This window comes from Castanea sativa, chromosome 5 (assembly GCF_040712315.1).
Source record: "Castanea sativa cultivar Marrone di Chiusa Pesio chromosome 5, ASM4071231v1".
Classification (NCBI taxonomy): domain Eukaryota; kingdom Viridiplantae; phylum Streptophyta; class Magnoliopsida; order Fagales; family Fagaceae; genus Castanea; species Castanea sativa.
The window spans coordinates 29,726,088-29,741,787 of record NC_134017.1 but is presented as its reverse complement, the minus strand read 5'-3'; the positions used below and the strand labels follow the sequence as shown (position 1 = coordinate 29,741,787).

Here is a 15,700-nt window from a genome sequence, read left to right as displayed (position 1 = left end):
TTTCAACGCAAAATATCATGTTTTGAAACTGGAATACTAGCCAACTTTTTGAAAACGGCACTTCAAACACCACGTAACACTTTTTAAGGCTTGAATACCTAATAGACCCTCACACATTTGCTAAGAGACAAAATCACCAGCAAGCAAATAACCTCACCTCCCTAACTTTAATTTCCAGCGACAACACTGTGCTTAGGGTCTCAGGCGGAAGTTGCAACAGCAGTGGAGAATTTTGTCACAACAAGAAAGAGCTCAATCATTGCAATATTGAAAATGGAAATAGGCAAGCACCACTTGCAGGAACATGTCCACTTGTAGACTTGCTCTTTTCTCCATGTTTGCAATAACAAGCTGTCCGTGTGAATTGTGAAGGAAATCTTTGGTATCTCTCTCTCTACTATCTCTTTTTCACTTTCATTATTTGTGGTTGGTATTAGCTTTGGGAAAAGACAAAGTAATTGTGGTTGATATTAGTTTTGATAATAATACTTTTTTATTTAAAGAAAAGGCTAGAGGGGAAGTGAATATTATTATTATTATTATTATTATTATGAGCTACTTCAAATATGATAGAATAGAATAATATCATCAGAATTAAATCTTTTCCTGTCCTTTTTGGTAATTTGCACCAAAGCAACAATTTTAGACTAATACTATATACAAAATTTACCAAACGTTTTAATATAATTTCTAAAATTTTGTTTTCTAAACGCACATTTTAAAAACGCTATTTTTAAAAGCGCTCATTTATAAACAGCTTATCCAAACAAACCTTTAAAGTCTCTCTTTTAGGGAGAGAGCGAGAGACGCAAACTAGTTATAAAAAGACTAGCCTCATCACATGCGCTTCGCGCTTGCGATGAGGCTCTTCTTTTTTTGGTTTAGTATCATATATTTTTTTACTTATCTCAATTTGAGGTTTACACTTTTTCTCACAAAAATTATACATTTAGAACTACTAATATGATTAGAAATGTCCTAAGGCCGGAGAAAATATTTTTTTTAAAAAAAGATAAAAAAAAAAGAAGAAGAACCAGTACCGCAAAATTAAAAGAAAATAGATATTAAAGAGACTAAAAAAAAAAGAAGAGGCTGTTCGGAGGAAGGACATTACCAATTTCCAAAGTCAAGTAGATGAGTGGATTCAGAATGGCTCTAATGGCTTGTTTGGATGTTTAAAAAAGGAGGGGGAGTAGAGTAGAGGGAAGGGGAGTAATTTAATTACCTTGTTTGGGAGTTTTTTAAGGAAGGAGGGGGAGGGGTTTGAAGGGGTTTCAACTACCTCCAACCCCCTCATTTTTAATTCCCCCAAATTAGAGAGATTTGGAAGGAGAGTAGAGCACATAAAATTATTGATAAAGTAAATTACCTAATTTACCCTTATTATATTTATAAAATTACAATGTTAAAAACAAAGGGAAGGGCTAATTACTCCCTTCCCCCTTACTAATTATAAAAACATCCAAACAAGGTGGAGGGTAATCATTCTCCTTTACTCTCCTCCCCACTACTCCCCTCCCCTCTACTCTCCTCTACTCTCCTCCCTCTCTAAACTCCCAAACAGAGCATAAATCTAGACTCTAGAGTAGCGATAGAAAAGAAGAATGGCCAAGATCTGCTTTCTCTCCCCATTGGCCAAATCTCTTTTTGGCAGCCTCTTCTTCTCTCCACGTAAAAATAGAATGGTTACAAGATAAAAAAGAGATTAGAAGAAAGTGCAGTTTTTTTATATAAAAAAAAATTATTAGAGAAGAAAGTGCAGTTATTTTGCAATATAACAGCATAATAACTTATCAATAGTGGCTAGTGGAGAAGTACGAACTGCGAAACTGAAAAGGAACTAATGAAAAATATATTTTACAATGAATTTAGTTTACAATTTGTTGTAAAAGGAAAAAAAATTGAGTTTAGTAATTTTACATAAGTGGAAAACGTGGTTGGCAAATTAAAAGCAATATTTTAGGAGTGAAACATGGTAAATCTAATTGGTTAAAAAAAAAAATGATTTTGTTAATTAAAAAAGTTGAAACCCCTTCAATAAAATAAAATAAAAAAAGTGGAAAGTTATCAAAAATTTTTTTTTTTTGAAAACTAACCTGAGAGAGAAAAAAAATGTTTTTCTTTTTTAATTTAGCTAAAAATTAGGAGAGCACGTGGAGGTGAGAGAAAAAAAGTGTTTTTTTTTAATTTAGCCAAAAATTAGGAGTTTAAATTTAATAATCTAAACAGAGAAACTAGCCGTAAAGATAAGATTTTAATTTAGGCAGAGATAGAGAGAGTTAGAGAGATATGAGAACAAGGAGTGGGCTTCGTTACCCTAGAGTTGTTGAAGACAAGAACATGAGAGATGTGAAGCGGAGAGATTTCGCCGCCGAACAAGATAGTGACCGGAAAAGAAGCCGGAATTCTTCTAATATCACTGGAAAGCATGGCTTGTTCGATTCCTTGCCGGACGATCTCGTCATTTCCGTTCTCTGCAAACTTAGCCTCTCCGATTTCGCCAACGTTCGCCTCACGTACGTCCTTCTCTTCTTCCTTATGAAAAATAAATTCCGACCATTCCACCGGAGTTTCAATCGGAACTGTGGTCTGAATTTCATTTCCGACATGTGAAAAACATTAAAGACTTTTTTTTTTTTTTAACGTAGTAAAATACCTGATATTGATGGGTTGTTTTTGAATTTTGAATCTGAGGTAACTGATTGTTGTATGCAACGAACTTTCACAGGTGCAGGAGGTTGAACGGTTTAGTACTCAATTCCTTAAAACAGCCCGATTCTCGTCAAAGAATCGTCAACCAGATGTAATTTTCCCCTCTCTCTCTCTCTCTTTTGCTTTTGCTTTTTGTTTTTGTTTTACATATATATGTTTACGGGTTGTGTTTGGGTCCGAATCCGATCAAATTGAATTTATTCATTAGCTTAATTGATCAAGTTATTGACTTTTTTGGGGCGTTTTTTCAGAAATAGCAAAAAAATTCAAACTATATTATTAGTAAGCAAAGGTTTGAAACAAATTTGGTTTCTAACAAATCGAGTCCAATAGACTCGATTTTGGGCTTATAAATCAGGTACATTGTCTCGATTTCTCTATCGCGGCACTGGCTGAGCTGGACAAAGAGTCCACGTAGGCACAAAAATCGAGTTCAATGAACTCGATTTTTGGTCACACAAATCGAGTTCAATGAACTCGATTTCCAATTTCCACATATGGTCACGGGCGCGCACGTGAGTACTTTAAAGTAAATCGAGTCTACTGGACTCGATTTTTGGTCCCCATAGTTTTTCGGGCACGTGGACGTAACTCGAGTAAAGGAGACTCGATTTATTTGCTTCTAAAAATCGAGTCTCCTGAACTCGATTTCTGGGAATGGTCCTCAACCCATCCAAGTGTCATGTGGGTCCCAACTGGGACCTTTTTTCCCCCCTTACCGGCTCACACCCTCTCTTATGCTCTCATTTCTCTTCTGCTCTCACAGCAGCACCACTCACACAACCCTCATCACTCACACAACTTACTTCATCACTCACACAACAATCACACTCAACTTTCATCAACTCTCAAGTAATGTTTTTTACAATATTGATAATATTTTTTGTTAGTTAAATATAGTGGTTATTTGCTAGGTTATTTTTTTAAGAAACAATTAGAACATATTAGGAAAATTTTTGTTTTTTTGTTTGTTAGTGTAAATATTGTGATTAATTTATTTGTTAGTATATTGTGGGTAGTTTGTTAGTATATTGTGATTATTTGTTAGTTTTTTTAATTATTATTATGATTAATTATTGGAAATACTTAGTACTAAATATTGTGATTAATGTTATTACAACATATTTGGATTTTTTTTTTTTGTTAGTGTAAATATTGTGATTAAATTATTTGCTAAGTTTTTTTTAGGAAATTAATATTGAGAATTTTTAGTACCAAATATTGTGATTAATTATGTTATTACAACATATTGAGAATATTTGCTTATTTTTTGTTAGTGTAAATATTGTGATTAAATTATTTTCTAGGTTTTTTAAAAAAATTAATATTGTGATTAATTATTGAGAATATTTAGTATTGGGGAAATATTTAGTACCAAATATTGTGATTATGCTAGGTTTTTTTTTAAAATTAATATTGGGAATATTTAGTACTAAATATTGTGATCAATTGTTAGGAATATTTAGTACTTTTAGGTTTTTGTCATTGGTATGAAATGGATTATGACTTTGATACCTAAGACACCCATGACAGTCTTTTTAGTATAAATTATTTCAAGATATAGTTGTTTCAGATTTGTAACAAAGATTTCAATGGGTAACTAGTTGCTATAATATTTTTGTTCATCATATCTTATTTGAATGGGTTTTGAAAGTCATGCCTCTAGAATGATTTGGATGTGAGTATATGCAAATTTAGTTGAGGTTAGTATTGTTGGCATGTCATACCCAAAGTTTTGTGATTGATGTTGATTGAGAGTTATAAATTTGTCACTAACACAATTGCACTTGATGATCTATAGGTTGATAATGATCTATATAAATATATACTACGGTGGATCCCTTAGTAATGCCAACCCTTATGACGGATTTCCATTTCAAGGTCCGAGTATCCAGTGCTGTTATATGATGATACGCCATAAGTTAAAGACCTTGAGTGATTTGAAGATAAAAATTATGGAAGAGCTGCAACTGAACCCTGCTTTGCATGACATACATATTACTTTCCATTCTCCACATGAAGTCCTCAATCAATGCATTAATTACAGATATATGGTGATTACAGAAGACAAACATGTGAAGTTCATGTTTCACAAGATGCGTCAATTGGAACAAGTAGCAAATTTTGAGTTGTACGTCAGTTTGGAGCCGCGTGCAGAAGTCGGCGTAGAGGATATTGTACAAACAATTACATCTCTACAGTTTGCAGTTCTAGATGATCAATGCACCACGTTGGGAGGCTATACACCCCTTTTTCAAGAGACACCAAGAACAGTTGAGAGCGAACCTGACAATAGATATGAAGATCAATTTTGTACACATCGAGGTGAATCCTCTACAGTTCCAGTAGTTGAAGATGAAGACGAACACTGTGTTGGGGAAGATCTTGACGATAGAGATGAGTACGAAGAGAGGATTGAGCGAGGTGACTTTGATAGGGGTGTTGATGACCATGAAATTACTCTCAATCCTAATGTTGATGATATGGATGAATGTGATGAAGATGATGCAAACTCTACTGTTAGAGTTCAGCATGTTACAAATGCAACCCCTGTTTATGAACCTCCCGCCTTATCTTTTTATGAAAATACTTGGGAAAATATGGTTGATCCTGAAGTTAGTGAGCAAGCATTTGCTTCTTCTTGGAATGCAGACATGAATTTTTGTACGGGGTTGATTTTTGCGAATAAAGAAGCGGTGAAACGTGCATTAACAATTTATGCCGCAAAGCATAACAGAAACTTTCTGACTAGTAGGTCGACCAAAAGTAGACTATATGTGAAATGCATGGATGGGTCATGCAAGTGGTACGTTGGAGCAGTCATGAAGCCTAAACAGGGAACATGGATGGTCACATCTTATGGGGGTCCTCACAGTTGTATGACCCTTGGCATGGCTCTTGATGGTAGAATGATGGATTGTAATTTTCTTGCAGCAGAATTTGTTCCAACGTTGCGAGAAAATCACACGGCAACAATTCAACACCTTAGAGATTACATCAAAGGAAAGTATTATGAACATAAGCTTTCTTACTATAAGATATGGGATGCGAAACAAAGGGCTATTGCAAAGATATTCGGCGATTGGGAAGAGTCTTACGAAAGGCTGAAAAAGTTGTTGGCATACTTGGATCAAGAAGCTGGTACCCGGTACTGGTATCTCACTGAACCGAGGGAGGAAGGTGTTACAATATTGTGATATGTATTTTGGGCTTTCGCTCCTTGCATTGAAGGATTCAGACATTGTAAGCCAGTAATCAATATTGATGGGACCCATTTGTATGGTAAATATCGAGGGGTGTTGATGATTGCAATGGCCACCGATGCCAACAACAAGGTTTTGCCTCTCGCCTTTGCTGTTGTGGACAAAGAGTCAGGGCCTAGTTGGAGGTGGTTTTTAGATTGCGTCAGGTTTGCACTGGGGGATGTGATAGCAAATAAGGACATATGCATAATTTCTGACCGACATAAGGGTATTCGAAACGCAATTGCAAATTGGCCTAAAGATGATCATGGACGAGTACGAGTATACCACAGATATTGCCTTCGACATGTTGCTAGCAACTTCAACACGCATTTTCAGGATACCACTTTAAAGTCATTGGCCTTGAAAGCGGAGTATGCTACTCAGGAAGCTAAATTTGAGTTGTACATGCAACCTATCAAGGAAGCCGAGATCGAGGCCCTTAGGAAGAAATCAGCCACTGAACAACAAGTAAGTGAACCTGACCCATCCATCATGCCATACACATATCTAATGAAAGAGGATATAGAGAAGTGGACCCAGCTACGTGATGGTGGATACCGTTATGGGGCTATGACAACCAATGTCTCGGAGTGCTTCAATGGAGTACTCAAAGGTGCTCGTGGCCTACCCATTGCTACACTGGTTGAATTCACTTGGAGCAAACTTGTCGCGTATTTCCATGATCGACACAAAAAAATTACTCATGATCTCTTGGAGGGCAAGGTGTGGAGTAAATATGCCTACAAATCTTTGATGCAAATCTGAAAAAATCTAAAACACACCAAGTAAGGCCGTTTAATAATGTCCATGGTGTATATCAAGTAACGACTGCGTACAACATCCATAGCTCTGGAGGGGGACAACATAGTCATGAAATAAACATATTGGCCAGAACATGTGGTTGTGGAAAGTGGCAAAATTGAAAAATCCCTTGTTCACATGCAATTACAGTTCTTCAGTACTTGGGGCAAGATGTAAGTAGATATATTGACCCATGTTATAGTTTGGAGAACGCAATTCGCACCTACTCACACCAATTTGTGGTGCCAAAGTCAGAGTCATTGTGGAGGGATGTAGAAGGTCCAAAGTGGGTGCCTGACCCAGACCTGTTGCGGGCCAAAGGTCGACCTGTGAAGTCTAGGATACGGAATGAGATGGATGGGGTTCGGCGAAAACCGGGAAGCCGAAGGCCAGATTCTGACTTGAGGGAGATTCAACAAAAGCAGAGCTGTGGACTGGGTCATCAACATGGGCATAACCGTAGAAGATGTCCGCTTTCCCGTGGGGCTTCGACAAGCAATACTGACCCAACCTAGGTAAGTGATGCTTTTATATAAAATTTCATGTGCGTATCAATTATCCAAGTTACGTAGATTAGTACCGTTGTTTTGGCTGTTGGTATCTAACGACAATATTTCAATTTTTCTCAGGTATGCAGATACTCGATTTTGGAATGCCATTGTAGATGTAAATTGTGATTCTCTTTATTGTATATTTGAACTTACTACTAGGTTGTATCGGCACAATTATTATTTTCTTTTATCACTGAATGCACTTGTAATCGAAGTATTCTGTATCCAATGTACCTGTTTCTATATTGTGATATTATGAATGGTTAATTTTATCTTTCAATTAGTTGTTAATTATTTCTATTAGCTGTTATACTCATCTGTATTGGTGCTTCTTGTTGAGACTATAAGAAAAAAAAAAAGGAAAAAAAAAAGGTAAGAAAAAAAATGGGAAAAAAAAGGTAAGAAAACAAAGTAAGCAAAAGTAATACTGAAAAAAAAAAAAATGTGTGACCTCTCTGCCTGGAAACTCGAATTTGGGGAAGTCGAGTACTCACTGTAGAACTCGAGTCCATAGGACTCGATTTATAAGTGCACAGAAATCGAGTTCTATGAACTCGATTTGTATGTTTTTTTTTTTTTTTTTTTGGGTGAGTTCCTGTCAGGCCCTAACTGAATCCACGTGTCAACCTCACAAAAAATAATTGCCCCATTCAGTCCTCACTATTACCCTCATGATTTTATTAAAGAATAACTTGTCCAAAAGGCTGTGTTAAAAAGTGAGTTTTTGATGTGCCAAATGCTAATTTTTTTTTAAAGTGCTGATGCTAATGCTTTACTGCCTTTAGCATGAACCATGACACCTTTTGTTTTGTGCTTAAATGAATATACCGTTTAACCTTCAACTATAACTTCTAGTTGAGTCTTCTTTCCTAATCAAAATCAAGAAATCATAGATGACGAAGGGTAGTGCTAAAAAGCCACCAGCTCAAGGCTCACGTTTTTACCTGAGATCATGCCCTCTACATCCAGCTACTCACCCCAGCTATACCACCAGCTATGCCATGGTTAAGGACTGGAATATAAAGAAGCAAAACTTCATAAAATGAGTGTAGCAAAAAACAAGAACTCAGATGAGTGGAAACTATAGATACTTTTTTTTTTTAGTGGAAACTAGAGATACTTAAAAACATAAGTTGATGCTGGAAAGTATGTCACTTAACAAAAACTTAAGACAAAATCACATAATTAATTTCTTGGAGTAAATCAAGGGATTGAAAGAATCAATTATGTTGATATGAAATTCAAATTCAAAATACATGTAATAACTTGATAATTGACCTAATTTCAAACTCTATAAATCCCATTATAAGTCTAGGTTCCATTGAAATGTGCTATCAATCAATCAAGCTCTTAGGCGTTTGGTGTTGGGGACATAGGTCTTAGTGACTGGTCCATTTTAATATCTTCAATCTTCCATTCTCATCTTCTCTTTATGTTTCATAACATTTCAAAATTTGACAATAAAAATAAGAATGAAGTTGTGAACCCCTTAGGTGAAAATAAATAATATGGAAGATTTACAAAGTGACAGATTACATATCAAAAGCAATCAAATTATATAGCCAAAATGGATAGATGATACACAGCTACACTATTGTTGCTTATAGTAGCCACTTTGGTGAGGAGGAGGGTATAGAGCTAGGATGGTGTAAGGAGGCTGAGGATGAGATCCAGATTGTTGTGCATGGGCATTGTAGTATGGATCTCGCCACCCCGGATAAGCAGGTTGGCCATACTCATGGCTTGCATGTGACTGGTGCTGTTGGGCCTGAGGATGTGGATATGGAACAGAAGTAGGTGGAATATGGTAAGGAGAAGGCACCTGTGGCGAGCTATAAGCGGGAGGTGAGGGACCATACCCAGGCATTGTAGGCTGCTCTGGTGGCTGATAGTAAGGTGCTTGTGGCCGAGGATCTGCTTGCCAGAAACATTGGATCTTTGATTTTGATGTCCTACTGAAGGGTGTTGTAAGCACTTGCGTTTTTATTATCCTGGAAATTGAGCCCCGCCATTTGTCTTTGCGCATCTTCAGTCATTTCCAAGACCGGATGTTTGGTCATGACAAAATCGCTGCATTGCCGCTTTACATTTGTGATTGCATCCTGTTGAAAAAAGACAGCTCATTTATCCACTCTTTTTTATGTCAATTCTATTGAAAAAAGAAAATCTTGCAAACACATGATGTGTATACAAGTTACAAACATTCCTAAAGAATTAGGAAGAGAGTCCAACAAAAAATAATGCTCTAAAAGAAATAGTCTATATAATCTATAATGGAATGCTCATCCCTAGTTCCAAGACTAAAGAACTACTCATACAACACTCTGACTCTCAAAAAAGAACATTTGAACTCCATAACTGGAATCTCCACACCAATTTAAAAGTGGAAGGAATTCCTCCCTCTCACTCCACACCAAATGCATTACCATGATTACCAATACAAATATGCCACCCAGGAAGTACATACACATCTCCCAAAAAAAAAAAAACTAAAAAACTTAAATTTATGGTGCAGACAAAATAACCAGTCGCTTCTACCAAAGTTCACAAATTCAATAATGAAGAAATCACGTACACATGCTCACAAGGAGAGATCTATGCACATCAATAATATTAAATCTCACCCACAGCTACAAAGAGGAGCAAGCGTATAGTTGAACAATAACTTTATTAAATAAATACTTGCACCACACAGTCTAACCAAACAATTCTAACCTGTAGAGTAACATAAAATTTCAGTCCCTCATTGATGTTCTCCTTAATCTCTCGGAACTTTGCTATGGCAGCGGGAGGTGCTTGTAACATTTCTCACGAGATGCTGGAACAAATAGAAGGGAAAAGATCAACACATAACCTTTTTTTAATATAAATAAATAAATAAAACTATTTTTGAGTTGTAAAATGCAGCCTGTAAGCATCGCTGAAATAATATTAGCATTTGAAAAAAGCAGGACCATTAGAGGGAATGTATGATAATAGAATCTGATTAAGTGATGTCCTTTGACCAGTAGAATCTGAACTTTAGAGAAACATGAATATGATAGATTATTACATAATGGACAAGCACAAACACAGACCCCCCAAAACAAGAAAGCCCAGGTTCAGGTATATTGATAGAGATGGGTACAGAAAGAACAAGGTCAGAATCCTAGTGGCATATTACAAGTTCATCTAAAATAGTTGAGAGATAGGTGGACCTAAACTATTTCATAGAGATGGTACAGGTCACAGTTTTCAGGTGATCTGAACTACTAAGTTATGTTCAAGTCAACTGGGATTCCATGTTCTGATGAGGTTATCACTTTGAATCCAACATCACCGATTAAATTTTCAAAACTCATCTCTCAAATGTAGGCCTCAATATGGCATCTTAGTAAATTTTTCGATTAGTGACATCCTCGGTAAACTGCAGAAGCCAACAAAAGCTGACATGCCAGAGCAACATGGTGTAAATGAAAAACTTTGACCCATTCATTAGACTCTAAAAAGTACAGCAAGAATGTAGATTTGTTACACATTAATGATACATCAATGCTAGAAAATTGAATGAATGCTTAAAAAATCTATATGACAAACAGATAATTGGCATATAAATATTATAATCCAAAAACCACTTCAACCAACCTTTATAATCTTCAAGATTAAAGATGGCTGAAAAATCATCATTCTGAGCCTGAAAGAAATGTCAAACAATAATTTGAGGATCATGAAATGCCTCTTAAAATCTCTCCTTTTTTTAACTGAGAAGATATTAGAGACTAACAATTATATGAATAAAGATATCAAATTTGGTTCATTACATATTCTCCAGTCAAAACCAATTTCATTTGGCAAAACATCACATTCAGTAAAAGAAAAAACAAAGCTGATATTCAAAGAAAAAAAATGCAATAAAACAAAGAATTAAACCTGGATTTGCAGCAACAGTTGTTCTTGTGCCTCAATATTGTGGAAATATCTTCACTAATTGCGATCATATTTTGATATCTCCTTCCTGAAAAGATCCTCATAGGAGCCAATGGATGTCATCAACTTTGGTAGTATATCATCCTGAAGCCATATATAGAGCACAAAAACAACCAATTATATCATAATGTATCACAGCAATACTTTTGATTACTAGAAGCATAAAAAATTAAAAAAAGTACGAATGAACACATACTGATCATGATACAATTTTATAGCCAGCCTGATATGTAGAAACCAAAAAACCAACCAATTGATTACTTACTTGCACAAAAATTGCCCAAAGGAAAATAAGTGCAAAACCAGGATAATATAGAAAAGAAAGCTCTGCAATACAACAAATGTGCCTGTCACAAATGGTCAGCAGTTTGTACTTAGTGAATTCTTATTAGCAATAATAAAAAGGGCATCCCTAAAAATGATGAGAAGTAAGCTGTACAAAATTTATTAGTGTGAGAAAGGAGAAAGAAATTCCAGTAAATCTATTTGCGTCCCATTTCTTAGATACCAACTTCTCAGAAACTTAGAACATAAAGTCTAGTACTTGTACAGTAGGAAAATGGATACTTTTTATTTTTGGTTGGGGGGGGGTGGATTGCTAGGTGAAGGGTCAAATGGATGACACCCCCAACATTTGAACTGAGGCATTCCCCATAGTGGAAAGCCAGACATGCCTTGCACTGGTGTCAATTATGGTTGCTGATGATTTGAAACTATCCTTGCAGCACTGCTCTAAAAGGGCAGTAAGCTAAAATCACAGTACTATCGTTCCAAAATCACTTGAAGAACTATATGCAGAGGTTAAAAATGATGATAAAAATGGCCAATTCCAATACAACCAGGATCCTTTATTGCATAACTGAACAATTTAAACTTTAACAATGCAAGGGTTTTTTAGAACCAGAAAAAAAAATCGATTTGCTCAATTTAAGAGATTAGTACTGACCGTGTAACTGTTATAAGTGTTCCACCCTTGTGCAGATACGATGCCTTGAGAAGGGGAAAAAGGAACAGATGGGTAACACTGCAGATCCTGCCAACATGGGCCAGATACATATGGCATTCTTGGTAATGACCATGCAGGAAATCCACCTACATAAGGTAGACCTGATGAAGGTACAACTGTCGGGGCCATAGATCCAAAAGCAACATGTCCAGGTTCTGGTAGAATAGGGCCAAGCGATGCAGGTTGTGGATGATGAAACTTGCATGCAACTCCAAACTTACATGATCCAGTTCGCATGTAATAAGGACATGATTTTTCTTCCTGGAAATAAATAAAAATAAAATAAGAATGAAACATAAAGCTTGTAGGCTTGTAGCCTATTCTTTACAGTTATCACCAAAAAAAATGACAGAAAATTTCAGTAAAATCACAGGGTTAAGTAAGGACCTGACGCATCGGGAGACCTAAAATGTTGAATGAGACTGGTCCAGCAAACTATCCACATCCTATAATCTTTGCCACTTTCATAAACAAAATAATCTTCTTCCCAACATCTAAATCTAGGTATTCTGGACATCACTCTTCTCATTTAGGAGGCCAGAATTAGCATATTCTGGAGCAACATAACTGACACACAATCAAAGCAGGGGAAGAAAAAGGATAGTTAAATACCAATCGATTAAAGTAATATTTTCTCGTACATATACTAAATCTAGGAAACTAAAACAATGAAAAAGAAGAGCAAATAAATCAAAGTTTTATCTGCATTGAAATGTAGGCATCTAAAGCGACAATCACAACTAACAAGGCAGATATATACAAACAAAAAACAGAATATTATTGCTTCTCCAAAAGCAGTCCAAGATAAACATGGGAGAATTAAGCAAACTAATAATGCAACAATTGAAACATAAAAATCATATCAACTTCAAGACCTTCAAAAGATTAAGTGACTATAAAATAATCAAAAGGGTTTATAACAATATCACACAAGTTCAATGGAAAAAGAAGAAGAAAAAAACAAGAACAGCATCAAATTTATTAAAAGTAAATTCACCATTAGTTCCCCTCGAACTCCAGCCTCTTCAATAGCTTCCCTTACTGCTGCCTCCTCAACAATTTCATCATTCTCCCAACCACCCTATAGAAGGAAAAGAACAATTCATGAAAACAATTGTATAATTATCACCTCCCACTATCTAAATGATGGTAGGGAAAGCAAATAACAGAAATTTATAAAAACCACACCAAATAGAATTTCCCAAGTAAATCATAAACTAGCTAATTTGCACTACATTCGAAAAAGACTTACCAATAAAAACTGCAAATAAATATCTCATGTTGCTTCCCAAAAAAGAATTCAAACTTTTGAATTCAATGAAGGAATTCCGAAATTCTTATTACTTGTCAAAAACACACATGTCATCAGTTAGGGACCATCAATGATCAATCAGATATGCACCAGTATAAATCTTGATATTGGTTTAATTTAAATTGCATTGCTAAATATTGAGATTTGGTTCAAGATCAATTAGTTTACTTAGAATAAAAGCTTCCTGCCCAATACCTTCCAAAATATAGTTCTACAGCACAATATGACAGAAGCTAGAGTGTTGACATATGTTGACATATCAACTGCCACAGGCCTCCATGCATTAGGCCAATAGTTAAGTTGGCCTGGCAACTGTGAACCATCTACAAAACTACCACAATTTCCATTCCTCTACTCATGTACTTGGGTGTCTTCGCCTGAATGCCTTCTAATATGGTTTATTTATTATTAAATAGAACTTGCATATTTGCCAAGCATAATAGAATCCATGCATGGCTGATCATAAATCTCCACATCCTTCTCCTGTTTAAGTGACATTGCTCACTTCCAGTATACCATCTTCATGAAGGCAATGGACCGTGACCTAATCCTGGTAAGGTCCTTTGCCTCCTACAAAACTGACTGGAAAATTCCTTGAAATTTTTCATAGGCAATTCACCCAGTCAGAACAAACCAGAATATTTGCTAAACTGAAATTTACAAGTATTGAATAGGATATACCTTTTTCAGTTCTAGTCCACCTCTATACCCTAAAATTCTAAGGTCATAAGATTGCTCCCAAGAGGTTAGTGATAATTATGGGGTAATTGTACTCTTAAAAATTGATATAGTGCCAAACAAACAATCTTATCAACCTCCAAGTAAATATTGCACTATCAACCATCCCTATTAACTTTTGGTCCTAAAATAAGTTCAAAGCATCACAAAATTCAACTTGACACATGATTTTGGGAGTGAATAGTAAAATTTAGGTGTCACCAATAAGCTATGGAGGGAACAAATGAAATTGATGTCTTCCTGCAAATGGAACAACCTTCTATAATATTAAAGCTTCAGCTTATTATGGGGACTGCAAGTGTAATCTAATAATCCATAAAAGCTAAATATGCAGGGACTCCACTCACACTTCCCAAGAAACACATAATATTATCCATGTAATTTTACCAGCAAATAGAACTGCCATAATCCATACAGAATAAAGTTTTGACAGGGGACATATAATCAAGAACTAGACTAACCAAGCAGCTAAAAAAAACATAAGGAAAATGGAATACACTTGTAATAAACGTGGGCTCAGTTAGCTTCAGTGCACCAAACATAATAGGAATCTTTTGCCGATACCCCTAATGTTACAACCAATAATATAAGTCCCAACTGAAAAAATATATATATTATGATAAAACTTTCTTCTTCTTTTTTAATCAGAGTTACAAATTTTATTTTTTAAGAAGAAGATAACTATTTTATTAGAAAGAGGAAATCAATACTTACAACCAGTATGCATTGAATTCCTAAAATAAGTTACACTTTAAAGTTTAAATACTCAACAAAATCTACAAAAGGAAGTGAAATAAACACTGCCAAAACCTGCAGCCCACTGACACAATGATTGCCAAAAACAAAAATCTCACAAAGTAGATGACTCCACATCAATGAATATGTGATTGAACCTGTTTCCATATGGTCCACGTGCAATATACCAAGCAAGATTTTCAAAAGGCACACAAAAGGAACTGTATGAAGGTCAAGTACATTTACATGAATCTGAAAATACTAAATTCATGGACAAAGTTGGCTCAAAATTAAAAAATAACCTTGTAGGACCCAACATATCCCGCTTTCACCAAAATCTCTGATAGATCATAATACTTGTCCACTTCCTGACACAATAACACCAGACACCATAAGTCCATAAGTTTACTATAAACTCCAATTTTAATGAATCACATTACTAACACACACACAAATAATAATTAAGAACTAAGCCTTACTTGCAAACAGATTATATACATGCTGAATTGAACACCATTTGTAGGCAGATGGGGTGCTGACCCTATGGCACTTGACGCTTACGCTGTCTTGTATAATGTCTGGTATGTGGGGGAGGGGGTACTGCATCTCCTTCGTCAGGCTCCTTGCATTGCTG

The 15,700-nt window shown here is 35.6% G+C and overlaps 1 protein-coding gene across 2 annotated transcripts in view; it reads left to right on the top strand.

The window, feature by feature from the left end:
- The first annotated feature begins 2,240 nt into the window (after window positions 1–2,240).
- Window positions 2,241–15,700, top strand: part of LOC142634372 (uncharacterized) — a 28,340-nt gene continuing 14,880 nt past the window's right edge. Inside the window, exons 1-3 of one of the 2 annotated variants that reach the window (XM_075808668.1) lie at window positions 2,679–2,803; window positions 4,514–7,273; window positions 7,388–7,589. In XM_075808668.1, coding sequence (XP_075664783.1) covers window positions 2,802–2,803; window positions 4,514–5,909 — 1,398 coding nt within the window. In that variant the 5' untranslated portion in view covers window positions 2,679–2,801 and the 3' untranslated portion in view covers window positions 5,910–7,273; window positions 7,388–7,589. Of the gene's footprint in view, window positions 2,517–2,678; window positions 2,804–4,513; window positions 7,274–7,387; window positions 7,590–15,700 lie in introns of those variants that run through there. The other variant, XM_075808669.1, reaches the window with a different exon arrangement.